The sequence below is a fragment of the Carya illinoinensis genome, chromosome 15 (genome assembly GCF_018687715.1).
Source record: "Carya illinoinensis cultivar Pawnee chromosome 15, C.illinoinensisPawnee_v1, whole genome shotgun sequence".
NCBI classification, from domain to species: domain Eukaryota; kingdom Viridiplantae; phylum Streptophyta; class Magnoliopsida; order Fagales; family Juglandaceae; genus Carya; species Carya illinoinensis.
The window spans coordinates 2,454,086-2,471,915 of NC_056766.1; the positions used below are offsets into that span (position 1 = coordinate 2,454,086).

Below are 17,830 nucleotides of genomic sequence, written 5' to 3' on the forward strand. Positions count from 1 at the left end.
TAATTTTTTATTTTTAAAGCATGAATTCATTACATAGATATAAATATATATATATATATATGTATATATATACGTAAGATATTACTTGATTATAACTTCAAAACATGATATGCATGAACTGGTCTCGCGCGTCGAGATTTGATGCTCTAATATCAATGTATGTTACACCCTACATATATATTAATGTGTTACATTAATTAATCCGATCATGTAATGATCTTTAATTTCGCTTTCACGCATCTAGATGTTTACCAACCGACCACCTTCCAACAACCAAATCGACGGACATGATCTCATGTATATATAGCATGCAGATTGTTAATAAATATAAATAATAATTGATACCTTAAGTACTTATCATTCTATGAGTATAATTAACTGATCTATAATAAGTAGTACGTATTATATATGATTTGTAAATAGTACTATATATAACTCTTTCGTTAACAATCATGGTGGCAACGACGTGGCGCTAACAAACCAATTAGAGCGAGCCACATCAAGGTCAAAGCTCAACCCCAATGAATCAATTACCATCAGATGAGTGACAAATTTCATGTCATCAGTAACGGGATATATATATATTAATTGGTGAACAAACATGATACACTTAGCTAGCCCGTCAATGACTAGTACATGATGCATGGTTTTAAGGTTTAAACAATTAATGATGATGATCTGTAGCGTTCATTTGTACATTATGAATGAATAAACTTTAATTATATGATTTTGTTTTTGGTTCCACCGTACCTCAAATTATTATATATTTGTGCAAGCAGAGAGCAGGTGGCACAACACAAAAGATCAACGAAAGCAGGTATATATATATATATATATATATATATATAGTAGGAAAAAGCTATGTATCGGGTAGTTGCACAGTGGAGTCCATGTGACAACATTAATGATGAACATATAAAATATCTTCATAAAATCTTATATAGTTCTAAAAAGTCATCACCATCTCCAAATTCATCCATTTTGGCCTAAAGGTGGTGAGGAATTTTTCTATTTTTCCTTTTTTGGAGATATTTTATTAAAATATTATTAGAATATAATTTTTTAATATTATTTTTGTTTTAAAATTTAAAAAAATTAAATTATTTTTTATTTAAAAATTTGAAAAAGTTATAATGATTAGTTTGAAAGTATATGTGTTTAAATAATGTCTAGAAAGAAAATGTGATGCGATGAGATTAGATAAGATATGTTTCCAAACATCTCCTTAGGTACTATTTGGATATTGAGTTAAGATTAGATGAGTTAAAATGAAAATTGAAAGTTGAAATAAAATATTGTTAGAATATTATTTTTTGATATTATAATTGTTTTAAAATTTAAAAAAATTAAATTATTTATTATATTTTGGATGAAAATTTGATAAAATTATAATTATGAAATAAAATATTTTTACTATCCAAATACTTAAGGACATTTATAGGTTCTTTTTCTTGTAAAGTGAGGTTATTAATTAACACTGTTTGATATAGATAAAAAAAAAAAATTGGAGACAACTTGTTAACAATTTTTACAAAACTAATGAACATAATATTAATTTTTTAAAAACTTTTATATTAATGTGTTTAGATTTTATAATATATTTAAAAAAATAACTGATATGGAATACAGGTTGGTGCCAACAAAGCCTAATACCATTGAATCCCTTTCAAGGCCTTTTTTTCTACGCTTCAAAACCACGTCTAGTCCACATGGCTCACATCGTATCCTTTTTATTTTTATTTTTTTAAGCAAACATTTACTTAATATAAAGAAACAAAAGGTACTTTTTTCTTTATATTCTACTTTTATTCATAAATTTATTGTTTTAAACAATAAAAAATAATCTGATCGTTAATGAAAAACATTGGATCAACTTGTACCACATAAATGGGATAATAGTATACAATATAACTTGTTTTAAATAAAAAAAATTATTTTTATAAAATAATTTATAATATTAATATCATTTTACAAAAATATCTTCAGTATAAAAATATTGCTTAAAAATATACGCGTGTATCATTACTTGTTGAAAAAGTATTGAAATATTGCATCCAAGCCATCCAATCACACACATACCATCCAATCACACACATATTGCTTAAAACATGATTCTATTTCTATTATAATTTACAAAATTGAGTCCTTAACGATAGTGCATTGAAAAGCTTAAATCCTTATTATTTCATTCCATATTTTTATGGCTTTTGAATCAATAAAAATGAGAACTGTTATATACATAAATAGATTATATAAATTAAATTCATAAATTGATATAGTTTTATAAAATTCGTTAAGTCTATTTTATAATAAAAGTAATTTTATAATCTGACATAACATATCAATCACATCAATTTATAAATTCACTTTTATATAATTTTTTTATAGTTAAAGTATTTTTTAATATAAATATATGGGATAAACTCCAAAATATTTGATTTGATTTACATTTTTATATAAAAATACATTTTTTAAAAGAAAATATTTATATAATTATATTTAATAAATATGAAAAAATATAATTATAAGTATAATTGTACACTAATCTGTATATTAATGTGATGTGATTGGTCAAAAAGTAAATTTTATTAAAAATAATGTTAATTTAAATTTTAAATATAAATAAATTAATATTAATATACAGATTAATACGCGATTGTAATTATATATAATAAAACTCAATAAATAATATGATATGTATAGAATTTAGACCGAACTCACCTATTCTTAGAAAAAAGAAAGAAAAAAACGACCCCAAAGGATACAACGTTGAGTTGATACTTGAAAAGATCTTTGGGACCAAATCCTTTTCAATCTCAACTATTCCTTTCACTCGCAGTTTTCTCTCCTTCGTTGGCGCCCCGACACGACGTCTTTCTTTCCATCTTTATTTGTCCCCCGCCCCTCAAAAACGCCACGACCAAACCACCATCGAGAAAATGAACCTGCAGTTCACCGGAAAGCCACCGGCGGTGGTGGACATCGAGCAGATGCCAGAGACACCCCACCGAGGGTCTTACCACCGCCGGGCCCACTCCGACACCTCTTTCCGCTTCCCCAACTTGGACGATCTCCTCCTCTTCGACCCCACCGACCTCGACCTCGACCTCTCCTCTTTCCCTTCCCCTTCCCCCACGGCAAGTGGCGCTGCTATGGCCGTAGATTCATCCGACGAGTCTGGCAACCCCAACCAGTCCAACGCCACCGCCAAGCCCACCGTCGGACAGATGGGTCACCACTTCCGTAGCCTGTCCGTTGACTCCGACTTCTTCGATGACCTGGGCCTCGGTGGTGGAAAGGAGGCTGTGGGGGAGAAGAGGGTGCACCATCATAGGCACAGCAACTCTATGGACGGCTCGTCGACGGCGTCGTTCGACGCTGACTCTGGCATGGAGATTATGGACGGTATGAAGAAGTCCCTGGGTCCTGATAGACTGGCGGAGCTTGCTTTAATTGATCCCAAAAGAGCTAAAAGGTAGGGCCTTCTCGCTTTCTAGTTGAATCCTCCATGGATAACTTTTTCTTTTTTTTCTTTTTTGGTGTGTGGTGTTTTATTAGTTAGAATTACATGACTTTCTGAGTTTTTTCCGTTTAGTTTGCTTCAAAGTTCTGGTTTTATTTTGAGAATATCTTTAAACCGGTGCCTCTATCAACTCTATTTATCGGAGTCCAATAACTAAATGACACGTAAGGGCTGTAATTTCAGATCTAAGAACCGCGCTACAGAGGATCACAGGGAAAGGGAGGCCTTTCAGAACTCTCTCCCCCCCCCCCCCCCCCCCTCTCTCTCTCCCCTTCCTCTCTCCTTCCCTCTAAGGAAATCATCCCTAAGCCAGGAACGCTTCTTTACGGCTTCCGTCTTTCTCCTTCCCCCTCCTTCACAAAAACTTCTCTCTGTCTCTCATTCACGATCACCACGCTTCATTTATAAGAGCAAACTCAAGAGGATGTGTTCGTAATGTCAAAGCACCAAACTTGAAAAGAAAACATCACCCATTTCTATCCTAATGAAACACTCAGCAGCAGAAACAAAAAATTGTCTTAACTCAGTCGTTGCATCATTTCTCCAACAAACAAAAAGTGATCCCACCAGACCTCAGGCGTCAATTGATCAAGGGGCAACCACGATCAACGCCTTCAAATCGCCGAAGTTGATGACAATTCCGGGCCCCAAGCATTGCTCAGCAGCACTACCCAACTCCTTAAACTTCAATCCCAACTTGTCCTCGCTCCCACCTCCATTAACAAACTCGGAAATATCATTCTCTGCGCTGCTTACACTCAACCCAGCTAGCTCAGCTGGCAAAGAACTCCCTTTACCTTTGTTTATATACTCGATGAAGCTCCGAAGGGCGTCGATAGCGCAAGTTCCAACTAGCAACAGGTTTCTCCCAGTCTTTTTGAGTAAAACTTGAGCGATTCTTCTGGAATTCTCGTCCCCAGAAACCTCCAAGCTGAAACTACGTTGTACCGGGTCCGAATCCATCAGGTTACAGAGGAAAACTGGCAGGAACCGGGTCCTTGGGTTTCGGCTTGCAGGAGAGGGAGGAGGAGACGGCGAAAGAGAGAGAGCAGAGTTCGGCGAAGGAGAGAAATGCAGAGCGAATTCGAGCAGGAGAGAGAGCAGAGTTCTGCGAAGGAGAGAAGGGGGCTTCAATTCAATGATGAAAAGCTGATCCCCTGTTATGCGGCCAGTACCAATTTTTTATGTGCCCGTTACGTGTCAGCTCACAATTGGTTTCCGATAAACACAAGTTATAGGTGCCACCAGCCCGAAGAGCCTCTCTTTTATTTTTCTCTGAGCGTTATCTTCTTTTTATTAATCTTTATGTTCCCTTTTTATTTTTTATTTTTTTGGATTGAAACGAGTGGTGGGTAGAGGTTAACTGTAGCTGGGGAAGAAAATTTCTCACGTTTTTAATTCTTTTATTTTTTTCACGCTAATTGTACTTTGTGAGTGTACTTTCTTCTGGCCTGGGTTTATTATATGCCATGTTTTCGGGATTTATGTTCTGCACATGTTCTTTATTTGTGGATGCGTAGGAGACGGTTACTCCCTTGTGTATCTCGGGTGTCAATTTCAGTGACATTTAGCTTAGATTTTGGTGATTCAGTAGTTCTCACCAAAGTTCGAACTTGATGAAATGTGTTTGTTTCATTTTGAATTTTAGGATCCTAGCTAATAGGCAATCTGCTGCACGTTCAAAGGAACGGAAGATACGCTATACAGGTGAGCTGGAGAGGAAGGTGCAGACACTTCAGTCGGAAGCAACCACCCTTTCAGCACAGGTCACTTTGCTACAGGTACAATCTTTGCACTCGTAGCTAAAGGATATATGGCTCGAGAGAGATTTTAAGCTGTTGGCATACAGTGTAACCAACTGGCTAACTATTTCTTTCATAGATTATATTGTGAAATTTAGGCTTACACTCCAAAATGACTAGTCAAGGTTACAATTGGAATCCCTGAAGAGTCATTATAAAGGGTAGTAACTTCTTCCTCCTAGGCAATGTGAGATCTCAGTCACCAACTTCCTATACTCAGTGCAGAGTGTTACAACCCTACACTAAAATCCCCAACAAGCTCATTAAGTCATTCTGTTGTTGGTTGTACAACTTAAGTTTCACTCTTTTGGATGAAGTTGATTATAATATCATTTGTAATAATCAAAGGAAAACCCAAGTGACATTTGAACATATATTCCAAAATGACTAGTCAGGGTTAGTATTGGAGCCCCGTAGAATTATTATAAAGCTCAATGTGGAATCTCATTCACCACTCTCCTATATTCTATCCAGAGTATTATAATCTCCTCCTTCGATCTCTGACATCCTCGCCAGGCCTTTTTTTTTTAAATATATATTTTTATAATTAATAAGAAACTTTATTCCCAAGAATAGGCAAAGCCCAAGTGCACGTGATGTATACAAAGGAAATGGCTACATCTCTCTAAAAACAAAAGAAAAGCTAATACAAATTCAGAAAGTTAACATCAGCCATTACAAAAGTTTTAGCCCACAAACACAAAGTACTAAAGAAAAAAATCCCTAAGTTCTCCCATCAAACATTCTTTGTCTCCAAAGCATCTCACATTCCTTTCAAGCCAAAGACACCACATCAGACATGAAGGAATCATCTTCTATATATCAGCTACATTCTTTCTTCCCTTTAATCCATACCAACCTGCAAGTAGATCCACCGCATCCTTAGGCATCACCCAAAGTATACCTGCCTGTTTAAAAACCTCATTCCACAAAGACATGGCCAGTTCACAGTGAAGAAAAAGATGATTTACAGATTCTCTATCCTTCTTGCACATGACACGCACTCATCTATGCACTTACCTTTTCCTAAGATTATCGGTGGTCAAAACTTTTCCAAGAGATACCACCCAACTGAAAAAAGCCACCTTGGTAGGTACCTTCACTCCAAATATTTTTCCAGGAAACGCAGCTCCTATGACAGGTTAAAATAATGTTTTAAGTGGTACAACTCAAATATCACACTTTTGGTTGGGATTGGTTCTGAAATAATCTGTGGCCATCCAAGGAAAGCTCTAGTCACATCTAAAATTCTACTCCAAAATGAACCCTGAGGGTAGCCCAATTGGTTAGGCCTTGAGTTTGCTCTCCAATGGTTACTAGTTCGAGTCTCCTCAGGACCACTGGAGGTTTACCTGACCGTTAACTTCAGGGCCCCGTGGGATTAGTCAAGGTGTGCGTAAACTGGCCCGGACACCCAAGGATATCAAAAAAAAAAAAAAAATTCTACTCCAAAATGATTAGCCTGGTTTTTTATTTTTTTTTTTATTTTTATGAATAATAAAAATTTTATTATGACAAGGCAAAACCAAGTACACAGGAAGTATACAAATGCTGAACCTAGTTACTGGTCAGGAACTAGAAAAAGAAACAAGAAAATCATGGACATTATTTCCATTAAAAACAATAGCTGAAGCCCACTGAAATAATATATTAAAGAAAAAACATCTAAGTTCGTCCACTGAGCGTTCCTTATAGTCAAAGCATCGACCATTCCTCTAAGTTTATAGTTGGAGGTCCTTAAAATCAATTGAAAGGACAAGAACTTCTTCTTCTCAACCAAGGTGAGATTTCATTCACCATCGTTTTGTATTCAATTCGGATATTACGATCGTTTGTAGCGACTCAAAGAAAGCTCAATCAACATTCGAGCCTATATGCCAAAAGGACTCGTCAAAGTTACAAATGGAGTCAATTGGATTAATTATAAAAGGTAAGAACTTCTCACTTCCAGGCACTATGGGATCCCATTAACCATCCATTTAAATTCAATCTGAGGTATTAGAATCTCCTACCTTAAATCCTTAACATTCTCGTCATACCATATAATTGTAGGTGGCAAGCTCAAGTCTCACATTTCTAGGTGGGATTGACTCTAGTACTAGGGTACTGGCCGAAGTAAAGGCCAAGCTACACTTGAACTTATACTCCAAAAGGATTAGTCAAGGCTATGATTGGAGCTTCTTATAATCATTATAAAGGGCAAGAACTTCTCTCTCGTAGACAATGTGGGATTCCATTCACCACCCTCTCCTATGGTCAATAGGAGGTATTCCATAATGTATGGTGGCATGTGCATCTTTTCCTAAGCAATGCGGTTGCATGAGCCAGCTTTTAGGTGATCAGGACTTATATTTCTACTTTTATGTATTTCATACAATTCAAAAGTTGAATAAGTGGCAATCAATATATATTCTACGAGCCAACTTTCAAATAATCAGGACTTTTATTTCTACTTTTTATGTACTTTAAGACAATTTCTTAATAATTTCTTTGGGTAATCTTTGTCGTTGACACTTGTATCACTTTCCTGATATACAACCTCGCAATAAGTTTTGAAAATAGGTGTACATTGTTCGAGTGCGAACCTTAGGTTAACAGAGGCTCGGGAAGGTACCATAGGCAGCATCAAGTTTTACCTCATATGGAGTAATTATGAGTATCTTTCATCGGTTGTACTGATATTGGTGGGGAAGCTTCAATTAAAAAAACTTGATATTGGTGGGGAAACTTAATTACTTACCCATAAAAGATATTATACTATGTTGTAGCCAACCTCTGTTGGATCTCACTTTTGCCCTGTCTCTTTTTTTTTTTTTAAAAGTGACTGATTTTATGCAAAAGGGATTAATAGATAGAACAAATGTTGGTGAACGTTGGAAACAGTTTGTGGGGAGAGATCAGTGATAGTTGTTGAAGAGTAGGAGGTGTTTGGCATTCTCGTTAATAAACATTGGGTGAAAATGATGTGTTGTTGCATTCTTATAGCCTGTAAATCTTGTTAGAAATCTTGTCAGTTTCATGGAGTGACAAGTTGATTGTTACAACCTCTGAAATTTGGTGGAAGTCGAAATGTTACTTTTGGGTGGATATCAGTGTTATTGGTATCTTATTATTAACAATCCTGACTTGAAAAGGTAAAAGATTGGTGGAAGTCAAAATGTTACTTTTCAGTGGAGGTCAGGTAGAGGTTGTATCTGGTATCTTGTTATTAATAATCTTGACCTGAAAAACTATTTGACTCAATTTGGTGTATTTTTATGTCCTCGAATCTAGATTTTTACTTATCAAAAGATGTGTCTAGACTTTTAGTTAGCCCCCTTTTTTTAGTCACCTATATTGCATCTAGAGTTGTCGATGCAGCTCCAAAATCAAAGATTTAACCAAACCTCATGCACATTAGATGTCTTACAAGTAGACTTTCCGATATAATTCACATTATTTTTGTTATGCGCTTAAAGGATGCTTGATAATGATGGGGTACTTGAATCGCTACACATCTCAACAAGCACCAGTAGCTCAAAAGGAATAGAATTAAGGAAGACACATATATGCATGTGAAATAGGAGTTTGGTCAGATAACTCAACATGTACATGCATGGTTATCTATTTGCATGGAGCCTTGGAAAGCTGAGCCACTTTGTAGATTAGGAGTCTGTTAGAAATAGTTCATATTTTCTAAACAGCAGTAGCTCTATTTTAAGTTATCTTCGAATGGTTACCTATCAAAAAAAAAAGGTTATCTTAGAATGGTTATTATTATCTTGGTGACTGATCAAAAAATTATTATTATCTTGGTGCAGTTTTCTTGGAGTATTGAGTCTGGTTTTATTATGGTTGTAAACTGAATTTAAGCAGTCTTGGTTTGTTAATAAAATTATGCTTTAAAGAAGCATATATGGATGGTTCTGTGGAGCATAATTCCAATCTATTTAATGTGTTGCATATGGAGAGAGAGAACATTGAGCAGTAGGAGGGCAATGGAGAAACTCAAAGCTTTCTTTTTTAGTTCACTATAGCATTGGATGGCTGCCCAATTATGTGATTCTCCAGGTTTAGCTTTCAGAAATTTCTTCATCTCTTTAATTTATCTAGTTTTAAGGAATTTCTAGGTTCCTTTAGTAACCTAGCTTTGTTGCCATAAACATCAAAGTAGTTAACCGGAAGAGTTATGGCAGGACAAATGATAGCCTTTCAACAAGTATCAAGTCGGAAGGTAGAAGGTGATTGTCAGAATTCCAACCCACTCCTCTCAGCCCAATATGACATCTAATTTATCTTCTTTGTTTTATTGCAGCTTAGTATACTATACCACAAAGGCTATATTCTATCTATGTATACCAATTTCTTGGTCTGAGTATGCTAGTCACCTAATTTCTATATAATAAGGAAAAAATTTCCAAAGGAAATGTTGAAAGCATGAAAACTTCTCTCGTCTGTTTCATGTGTTGCAGAGAGACACTACTGGCTTGACTGCTGAGAATAAAGGGCTCAAATTGCGATTACAAGCTATGGAGCAACAAGCACATCTAAGAGATGGTATGCATTTTGTATATTGTGTTTATGCCACCCTTTGTGCCCTTTTGAAGCTGTAAGGTTTGGTTGATAGATTCCTACACTGAGAGAACTTTTGGGGTGATGAATTTCTGCATTATCTTCTAGCGGGTATTGAGGAATGAATTCAGTTGGGTGAGAAGTTAAAAAGTAGTTATACCTTTTCTGTGGTCTACAGCTCTGAATGAAGCACTGAGGGAAGAAGTACAGCAGCTGAAGATAGCAGCAGGCCAACTTTCGGCCGTCAACGGGAACCCTTACAACAGAGGATTATCCTCTCAATATTCATCCCAGCAGCCAGCCTTACATCACTTTGCTAGCCCTCAGACCCAGCCACACCAACAGCAACAGCAACAGCAACAGCAACAGCTTCACGTGATGCAGTCTTCTTCCAACAACCAGACTCCAAATGGACAGCCTCGCCCTAGCTTCTTGGACTATAACCAGGAGGGCTAGTAACGTCACAGGTTTAGCAGTAAAATGATGTTTATAAAGTAGAGGGTTATTCATCCAAGGTAGCATCTTGTACATGTATGTATATGTATGGATGTGTATAGGTGTGGCAGTTAAAATTTATGAAGGGTGTTTTGCTTGTATTAGTCCCTTGTATCAGTTGCAGACAGGGCTGTTCCACGACTCGTAGGATAGATTAACTTAAAAATATGCTATAGATAAACTCCACCACATGAACTAATGGTTGGATGAACGTTGTTACGTTTTCTTATAGAACAGAACAAGGAGATTCTGGTTTAGAATAATGAAACTTAATAATTGTTATTGTTAGGAATTGGATTGCATTGACTTCCAATTTCTTTGAATTATTTGAGGTTTGAAATCTATAAAGTGGCCAATATAAATAAATAGTTTGCTTATCAACAAGACCATCGCAATGCGAAGAGGATGCATGGACTATGGACATCGTTGAAGGAAACTAAAACCTTATTCCTTTCAATCTTTTGGCAAGCAGATATGAATGCTTCATTGAAATAGGAAAAGACAGACCCCTCAGGAACTAAGATTCTACTTGAATCAAGCGTTATTACATGTAAAACAGTAGAATAGGACGATCTGAAATAATCAATGACTAACTCACGCGGAGTTCTAAGACAATTCCCGTTTGCTAACACTCACTTGTGCAGAGTACAATGACAACCCTCGCTCCCAATATCCGCTGCAATACAAGGGGGCTTGACTTCTCCATCCTGATACCAGGACAAACGTTTTTCGACCAATTCATTCAAGAAATCATCCAGCTTCTCAATGGTGACATTGGGCATCACCACAACATGTGCAATATTTCCTTGACAAGCTAACTGCCACCTGCGAACAAACTCCTCATCCAAAGGTCGCTCAAACACAACTGTGCTGCTGAGCTCATTCAGCATGGCACTAATCCCTGCAGCATGTAGGCGGCCCTTCAAGTAGTGAGCATTCCTAAGGCATTTCTGGACTTCTTTCTGGAACCCCTTGTAGCCTTTTTTGTTGAGGGTGTACCAGAGAAATATAGGAGCATGACCATTCCTGCTCCCCATTATTGTGGCATCCCTTGAAGCAAGGTACTCAACATTCCTCGACAGGGCATTGATGTGCTCCAGCCTTGTTATCTGGACACCACAAGGCATTGGACATCCAACAAACTTATGGCCTGAAACACTCACACTTCCTATGGGCTTCTTGAAAGTGACTTTCGGTGCCTGTTCAGTGTTCACCAACAAGAATAATGAGCGCAAGGAATGAAATATGAGGATGGGAAATGAATAAAAGGAAATACATGAGCTTTAAACTTTCATTCACTAACAAATCGGAACATGAAAATTCTCTATAATTGTTATCTCTGTGTCCTAAACATGGAGATCAAGCCAGGCTCATCCATGGAATGGATTCATCAAATATATCATTACCACTCACTATATCCACTCCAGTCTTGATATACAAGAGAAATTTAAAGAAAAAAAAAAAAAAAAACCACGATAACCATATAGGACACTTTAGGTCCGGTTTCTCTCCAGGAGAAAGCAGATTAGCGTCAACGAAAACTATGTGGTATAAATTCAGTGCATTAGTTTGTTTTTGTAGCTGGAGAAAACTAAATCCTTACATACTTCGATCTGGCGCAATTTGATTGATTACACAATATTTAACAACCTAATTGATGAGTAAATTCATTGGGATCACCTCATAAACATTCCAAAATCTCATACGTAGAACCAAATACATGAACAGTGCGTATGCAATAACTTACACGTTTGACAAAAGGCATCATAAGTCCAAACAAAGCTCCATCACAATGAATGTAGAACCGATCATGATTGAATCCATTTTCTTCAAGAGTTTGTATCACAAGATCAAGGTCATCAACAGCTCCTTTGACAGTTGTCCCTGTGATATGAGTGGTTCGTCAATCAATTACACGAGAGTGCATGTGCTTAGACAAGCAGAGAGAGAGAGAGAGAGACCTATATTGACGTTGATGATGGCCGGTTTGTCTTTATTAGCTAGTAGTTTAACTTTAAAATCTGCACAATCAATCTCACCGGAAACCAGAGTGCCAACCTTCACACACTCCATTCTATACATTCTTGCTGCTTTAAAAACAGAATAATGTGACTCCTGTGACGCATACAAAATCCCATCTGGGAACACTTCCCTCCTGCACATGAGATATATCTAGTTTCACTCCTCAGACAAAAAGAATTTTTATCATGTAAAAGTAAAAAAAACCAGGAAAAAGCTCAACATTACTTACCCAACTAAAATCCCATGAAGATTGCCTTCTGTACCACAATTTGTGATGTATCCCCAATATTCGCTCCTCTCTATTTCCCAAAGACGAGCAAACCAATCCAAAACGCCAACCTCAAATTGCCTTGAATGGACACCATAGTTGCTCTCAATAAAAGGATCGCCAAGATTGTTAATCGAGAAATGCTGCAACTGTGCCAGAGCACCATAATCGAAGTCCAGATTGTAAGGATAACCTGCAAGAGATATTACGATTTCAAGTGAGAACCAGGCACGTTTATTGTGGAAAAAATAATACCCCAATATCCTGATCACTGTTGGGGCTTGAATAGGAAGGTGATGCGATAACGACTAAATGTGAAACATTATTCTCCCATTAGTAAGGTTGTCAAAAGGTAAAACTTGTGCTCCTTTATGACCAAACGAACATGGCAGGGGTAGAAGGTGGTGATGAGCAAGAAAACGCCCATTACTGTGGATCGGCTAAGTTGCATGATTTCTCAATTATTTTGCTTATCGGGTGATTGCAGCGAACGCAGCTTCGAGGTTCCTATCCAGGACTACAGAGGTTTCAACTACTCCAAGCCGCCCAATATTCATTACCATATCCTAATGAAACCAATAATAATGGTTCTCATATAATTTTTCCCCTTCTTTTGCAAGGAAAATGAAGGCAGAGAAATTATCCAAGCAATGATGGTATCAATCAGAGGGATCAAATTTTGCTAACGATCACCTAAATGGCATTTGGTCCTTTCGAGGAGGGTCTTTCTGTAACGAGCCAAGACGCTAGCCATGTAGGCATCCTTATCCCCTGTGAACTCGTCGTCCACATCAGGCTCCGTAACGGTCAGGCAAGTGGTGTGCACATTCCGTCCCAGCACGATCTCCCGGTCGTTCGCTTTATCGTTCGATGTCACCACCGGAGGCAACGGTTCGGCCACCACTGCCGTCGGATCGAACTTCTCCAACAGGATCTCCACCTCACCACCGTTCTCTAAGCTCCCATCAACCATAGCTTCCTTCTACACCGAAGCCTCAAATCTAAAATCACCCACACCAAATTTTTTTAAAAAAAAAAAAAAAAGAATCAAACGAAAGATCTTCGAAATGAATACGAGATCCAGAGAGACAAGAGACAGGGAGATCAGTACCTGATTGTTAAGACTGCGGATTCGCTCCAAATAGCTACCAGCCAGCGAGCGAGCGAGAGAGCGGAGGAAATGATGGAACTAGGCTGCCATTTAAAGGCGCAAGCCTCTCTCCCCGAAGTTTCCCACACGTGGAATACGTGTCTGCTGATTACCGCCAAAATATCCTACCTATGTCGTATTAAGATAAATCCTCTATATTAATATTCAAATTATAAAAATAATTTTAATTTAAATAGATAGTGTCATGAGATCTAGAGATTAGTCAAAAATTCAGATCTTTTGCAAAAGATCGTCCGAATCGGACAAATTAGGATCACATGGAATCAATTGGAATCTAATGCCTTTTATTTTTTATTTTTTACTTAACAAAATGGAGAGGCAGGGGCTCTCCCCTGTCTAATGTCTAATTTTAATCATAGTTACCGTCTCAAAAATAAAGTCGTCATCACAGTATTTTTAAAATATTTAATTAATTTAAAACTCATCTTATAAATTAAAAGTCAGACGTTATCATTACAAGTGATCTAATTCGAATTCATAATTTTAAAGTTATGTAATATTAATTCGTACCAGTTAGGTTGAATCTAATATTTTGTTTGTTTGAGAATTTTTTTTTTTAATTATTAGAAACGTGATATAATAATGTTAAAATAATGAAGGAAAGATGTTTCACATCACATTAAATTTTTGTGTACAACAATGTTATGTTCACTGACAGTTAGATCTCGATCTGGTACTGATTATTATTATTTTTATTTAATGATTAAAAAAATATTTAAAAATATAAAAAATATATATATATTCTTTTCAAGATCGAGCTAGTGCTACATTTTCGATAGATGTAGTACTGCTCTTTTGTGTATTTAATGACATTAAATGTAAAAATACATGAAAAGGATCTTACCATATTTATTATTATTTATATTAATTTTTTAATAATATTAAATACTTACTAAATATTGTAAAGTTGATTAGATAGGTTTATCACTCCTCCCATTTTTGGGGAGTAATACGTCAAACCGAGTCAATTGTCTAAGATTCAAAGCAAAAAAGAAAGGTTTGGATGACCCAAGGATGCTCGATTGGGGCATTTAAAAGCAGGTTTTGAGCACGGGGAAAGGGCCCTAATCTACCTAATTTGGGCTTTCCTTAAGATGGGCTGGCCCATTTTCACGAACAGAATAAAGCGAACTAACGATACACGTTTAACTGTGTCCTTTCCAAATCTAGAGGTAAATGAAGTCACTTCTCGATTACTGTTCTTTTATGTAGCTACAAGTTTGCCAGCCTCTTTCGAAACAACACCCATTGTCCAAGAAAACACACCCGTGCCATAAAGGTAGGTAATTTGAGTTATGTTGTATATAGTTATTTTTATGTATTTTTTATATATTTTACTGATATGATTAGTCAAAACAGTTATTTTATATTAAAAAAATAATGTAATCAATCACATTAATAGAGTGCGTAAAGCATACACTAAAGTGACTGTACATAGAGTTTTTGTGTCTCAAATCCGTTTGAAAGGGTTGGTGGTAAGAGAAAATTTCACCCTTGAACTAACATTTAGAGTTGAGAGTGCCTATTATCACCCAACACTAATATTAGAGTTCAGGTTTACCAATAGTCTGTACAAGAAATAGATTATTTATGCCTCAACCTAGGGCTCAATATGTGAGTCGGAGATTGTTAAGGTTATCCACATTAGTTGTGCTTGTGGCTCGTACCTAGTTTTTAGTTTATAAATGTGAAAGAAAGTTTCACCTTTTAAACTATCTTTTGGGATTGAGAAAGCCCGTGACCACCCAACATGGAATATCTCGCCCACCATCTTACATAATCTCACACACAATTGAGGTTATTACCGATTCATCAATCTTTGCATTTTGCTTTTGTTTATGCATCACAATATTCTAGATTAAAAGCAATGTCCATTCCCCCATACGGTCAGATGTAGGGTGGCCTGTCCAATGAAGGATTTATGGGAATACATATACAAGTACATATTATATTGTTCATTACACAAAATCTCATGGAACCATGGAAAAAAAAAAGGTGGTCTTGGAAAAGAAGCGAGAAACCAGTAGCTTTCAGCAGTACTTAGTAAAGCTTATCATACGTGCTTTTCGATGATGGCCAGTTGTCACGGACAAAGTCCCTCCCCATTTCCCAAATTAGCAAGCTCATGAACAAAAACGAAAACCCAAATATTTAATTGACTAATGGTCAGTAGCAAAGCTCTTGGATGCATAAGAAGTTGTGATTTCCCTCCTTATTCCTAGATATCACTGCAATACCTGCACACAAAATCGGCTTCGAGATTGTGCAGCTAGCATGCATGCATGCAGGGCAGTGGGCACACAACAGGATGGATGTCGTCGGACAACATTGCTTTAACAGAGAAATTATATTTATAGTGACAAATATCACATATTCCTTTTAAAATAAATGAATTAATATGTATAAATATAAAAAATAATAATTTTTTAATAATGAATCACATGAATAACGCTATATATAATTATGGAATGTGCAAATGTCGTACAACTATTTTAAAAAATAGTAGGGTTTATTATTAAAATATCAATATTTTTTTATGTGGGTCTCATATTTATTTATTTATTCTAAGTGATTGTATGACACTTACACATTCATAACTATAATTATCATTTTTCAGATAATCTATAAGGGTGATGATAATCATGTCTTGGGTCACCAATTGACTGATATTATATATTTATATAGTCACGCTCTCTATGCTAACTTTTATTATTAGCCACAAAATTACCTGTTGTCCAGATGACTAACACAAGAGGGGGGTGAATTGAGTTGTATTAAAAAAATTAACAATTATAAATCAAATATATAATATAAAATATAAACAAAATATGAAATAACAATAAATATAAGGAGTAAGGGTAAGAGAGAAGCAAACTTAGTATGTTAACGAGGTTCGGCCCCACTGCCTACGTCCTCGCCTCAAGCTACCCCTTGAGGATTCCCAAATTCACTATTCAACCTCCTTCAGGTGGAGATAGAAACCTATTACACCTTTGAACAACACCGCTACAAAGGATCCGTGTAGAACACCCTCTACACTTGCAATCACCTTACACGTGGTGATTCAACTATTCCCTGTGTAGAATACTTTCTACACACACAAGGGTTATACACACCCTTTTTCTGATACAAAAGCTGATAGTGGGTAGGTTATCAGAAAACACTCCTCAACGAGTGAAATAAAAACAATACAGCGCAAGCTATATCTCTCAAAATGAACAAGGATTAAGGCTCAATGTTTAGAGAAGAGAGAATGAAAGCTTTGAATGAATGTTGTATGCTCTTGGTGTTGTAAATGTGAAGCTCTCAAATGATCTATTTATAGGCATATGAGACTTCATATTCAAATTTAAAAAGATTCACATGTCAAAGACAACATCATTCACTTTTTCAAAAAATTCAAATAAAAGGTTCTCTTTTTTCAATTGTCAAAGACAACATCATTCACTTTTTCAAAGAATTCAAATAAAAGGTTCTTCTTTCTCAATTGTCAAAGACAACATCATTCACTTTTTCAAAAAAATCAAACCTAATCTTTTACTTTTGGCATATGACAAAATGAGCACACTTTCATTTTCAAAAAATTCAAACCTAATCTTTTACTTTTTGTATAAGTCTAAAAAAGCATCAATCACTTTTGAAAATATTCAAATAAAACATGCACATGTGAAAGATGACAATCAATCATCTTTAATATTTTCAAAGTTCAATCCTTTAATCAAGGCATGCACATGCAAAAGATGACAATCAATCATCTTTCAAAATTTTCAAATTTAATTTTCAAAAATATTCATGCACATGTGGAAAATGTATTTTAATGCTTTATGATAAAATATTAATTTTGAGCATTAATCCTAATTTCGAATTTTGAAGAGATTTACAACATTACTCTATAATTTTAATGTGAACTTGTTCTCTTCTTGCTCATGCTTGTTTCCTTGATGTGCTTGACTCCATTGTGTAGACAACTTGAACTTGAGACTTCTTTATTCTTTGAA

General features: G+C 35.9%; 2 protein-coding genes across 2 annotated transcripts; one reads left to right on the forward strand and one right to left on the reverse strand.

Moving 5' to 3' along the window:
* Window positions 1-2,741: 2,741 nt before the first annotated feature.
* On the forward strand, window positions 2,742-10,697 carry LOC122297620 (transcription factor VIP1-like). The gene is made up of 4 exons (XM_043107730.1): window positions 2,742-3,475; window positions 5,172-5,304; window positions 9,777-9,861; window positions 10,055-10,697. Exons 1-4 carry the CDS (start codon window positions 2,940-2,942, stop codon window positions 10,330-10,332), a joined length of 1,032 nt encoding a protein of 343 aa, XP_042963664.1. The 5' UTR covers window positions 2,742-2,939; the 3' UTR covers window positions 10,333-10,697.
* Window positions 10,698-10,797: 100 nt separating this feature from the next.
* LOC122297619 (serine decarboxylase) lies at window positions 10,798-13,937 on the reverse strand. The gene is made up of 6 exons (XM_043107729.1): window positions 13,773-13,937; window positions 13,355-13,662; window positions 12,623-12,854; window positions 12,333-12,526; window positions 12,119-12,255; window positions 10,798-11,570 (listed from the first exon to the last, which is right to left on the reverse strand). The coding sequence occupies exons 2-6, from the start codon at window positions 13,632-13,634 to the stop codon at window positions 11,004-11,006; spliced, it is 1,410 nt and encodes a 469-aa protein (XP_042963663.1). The 5' UTR covers window positions 13,635-13,662; window positions 13,773-13,937; the 3' UTR covers window positions 10,798-11,003.
* Between the last annotated feature and the right edge of the window lie 3,893 nt (window positions 13,938-17,830).

What these genes read in the sequence shown, in the direction of transcription:
- LOC122297619 (XM_043107729.1), bottom strand. Translation starts at nt 13,634, where the DNA reads ATGGTTGATGGGAGCTTAGAGAACGGTGGTGAGGTGGAGATCCTGTTG. An exon ending in CATCATCAACGTCAATATAG is followed by an intron (nt 12,256 to 12,332) that starts GTCTCTCTCTCT and finishes CTCATATCACAG; the next exon opens with GGACAACTGTCAAAGGAGCT. An exon ending in TGATGCCTTTTGTCAAACGT is followed by an intron (nt 11,571 to 12,118) that starts GTAAGTTATTGC and finishes AACACTGAACAG; the next exon opens with GCACCGAAAGTCACTTTCAA.
- LOC122297620 (XM_043107730.1), top strand. Translation starts at nt 2,940, where the DNA reads ATGAACCTGCAGTTCACCGGAAAGCCACCGGCGGTGGTGGACATCGAG. An exon ending in GATCCCAAAAGAGCTAAAAG is followed by an intron (nt 3,476 to 5,171) that starts GTAGGGCCTTCT and finishes TTTGAATTTTAG; the next exon opens with GATCCTAGCTAATAGGCAAT. An exon ending in CACAGGTCACTTTGCTACAG is followed by an intron (nt 5,305 to 9,776) that starts GTACAATCTTTG and finishes CATGTGTTGCAG; the next exon opens with AGAGACACTACTGGCTTGAC.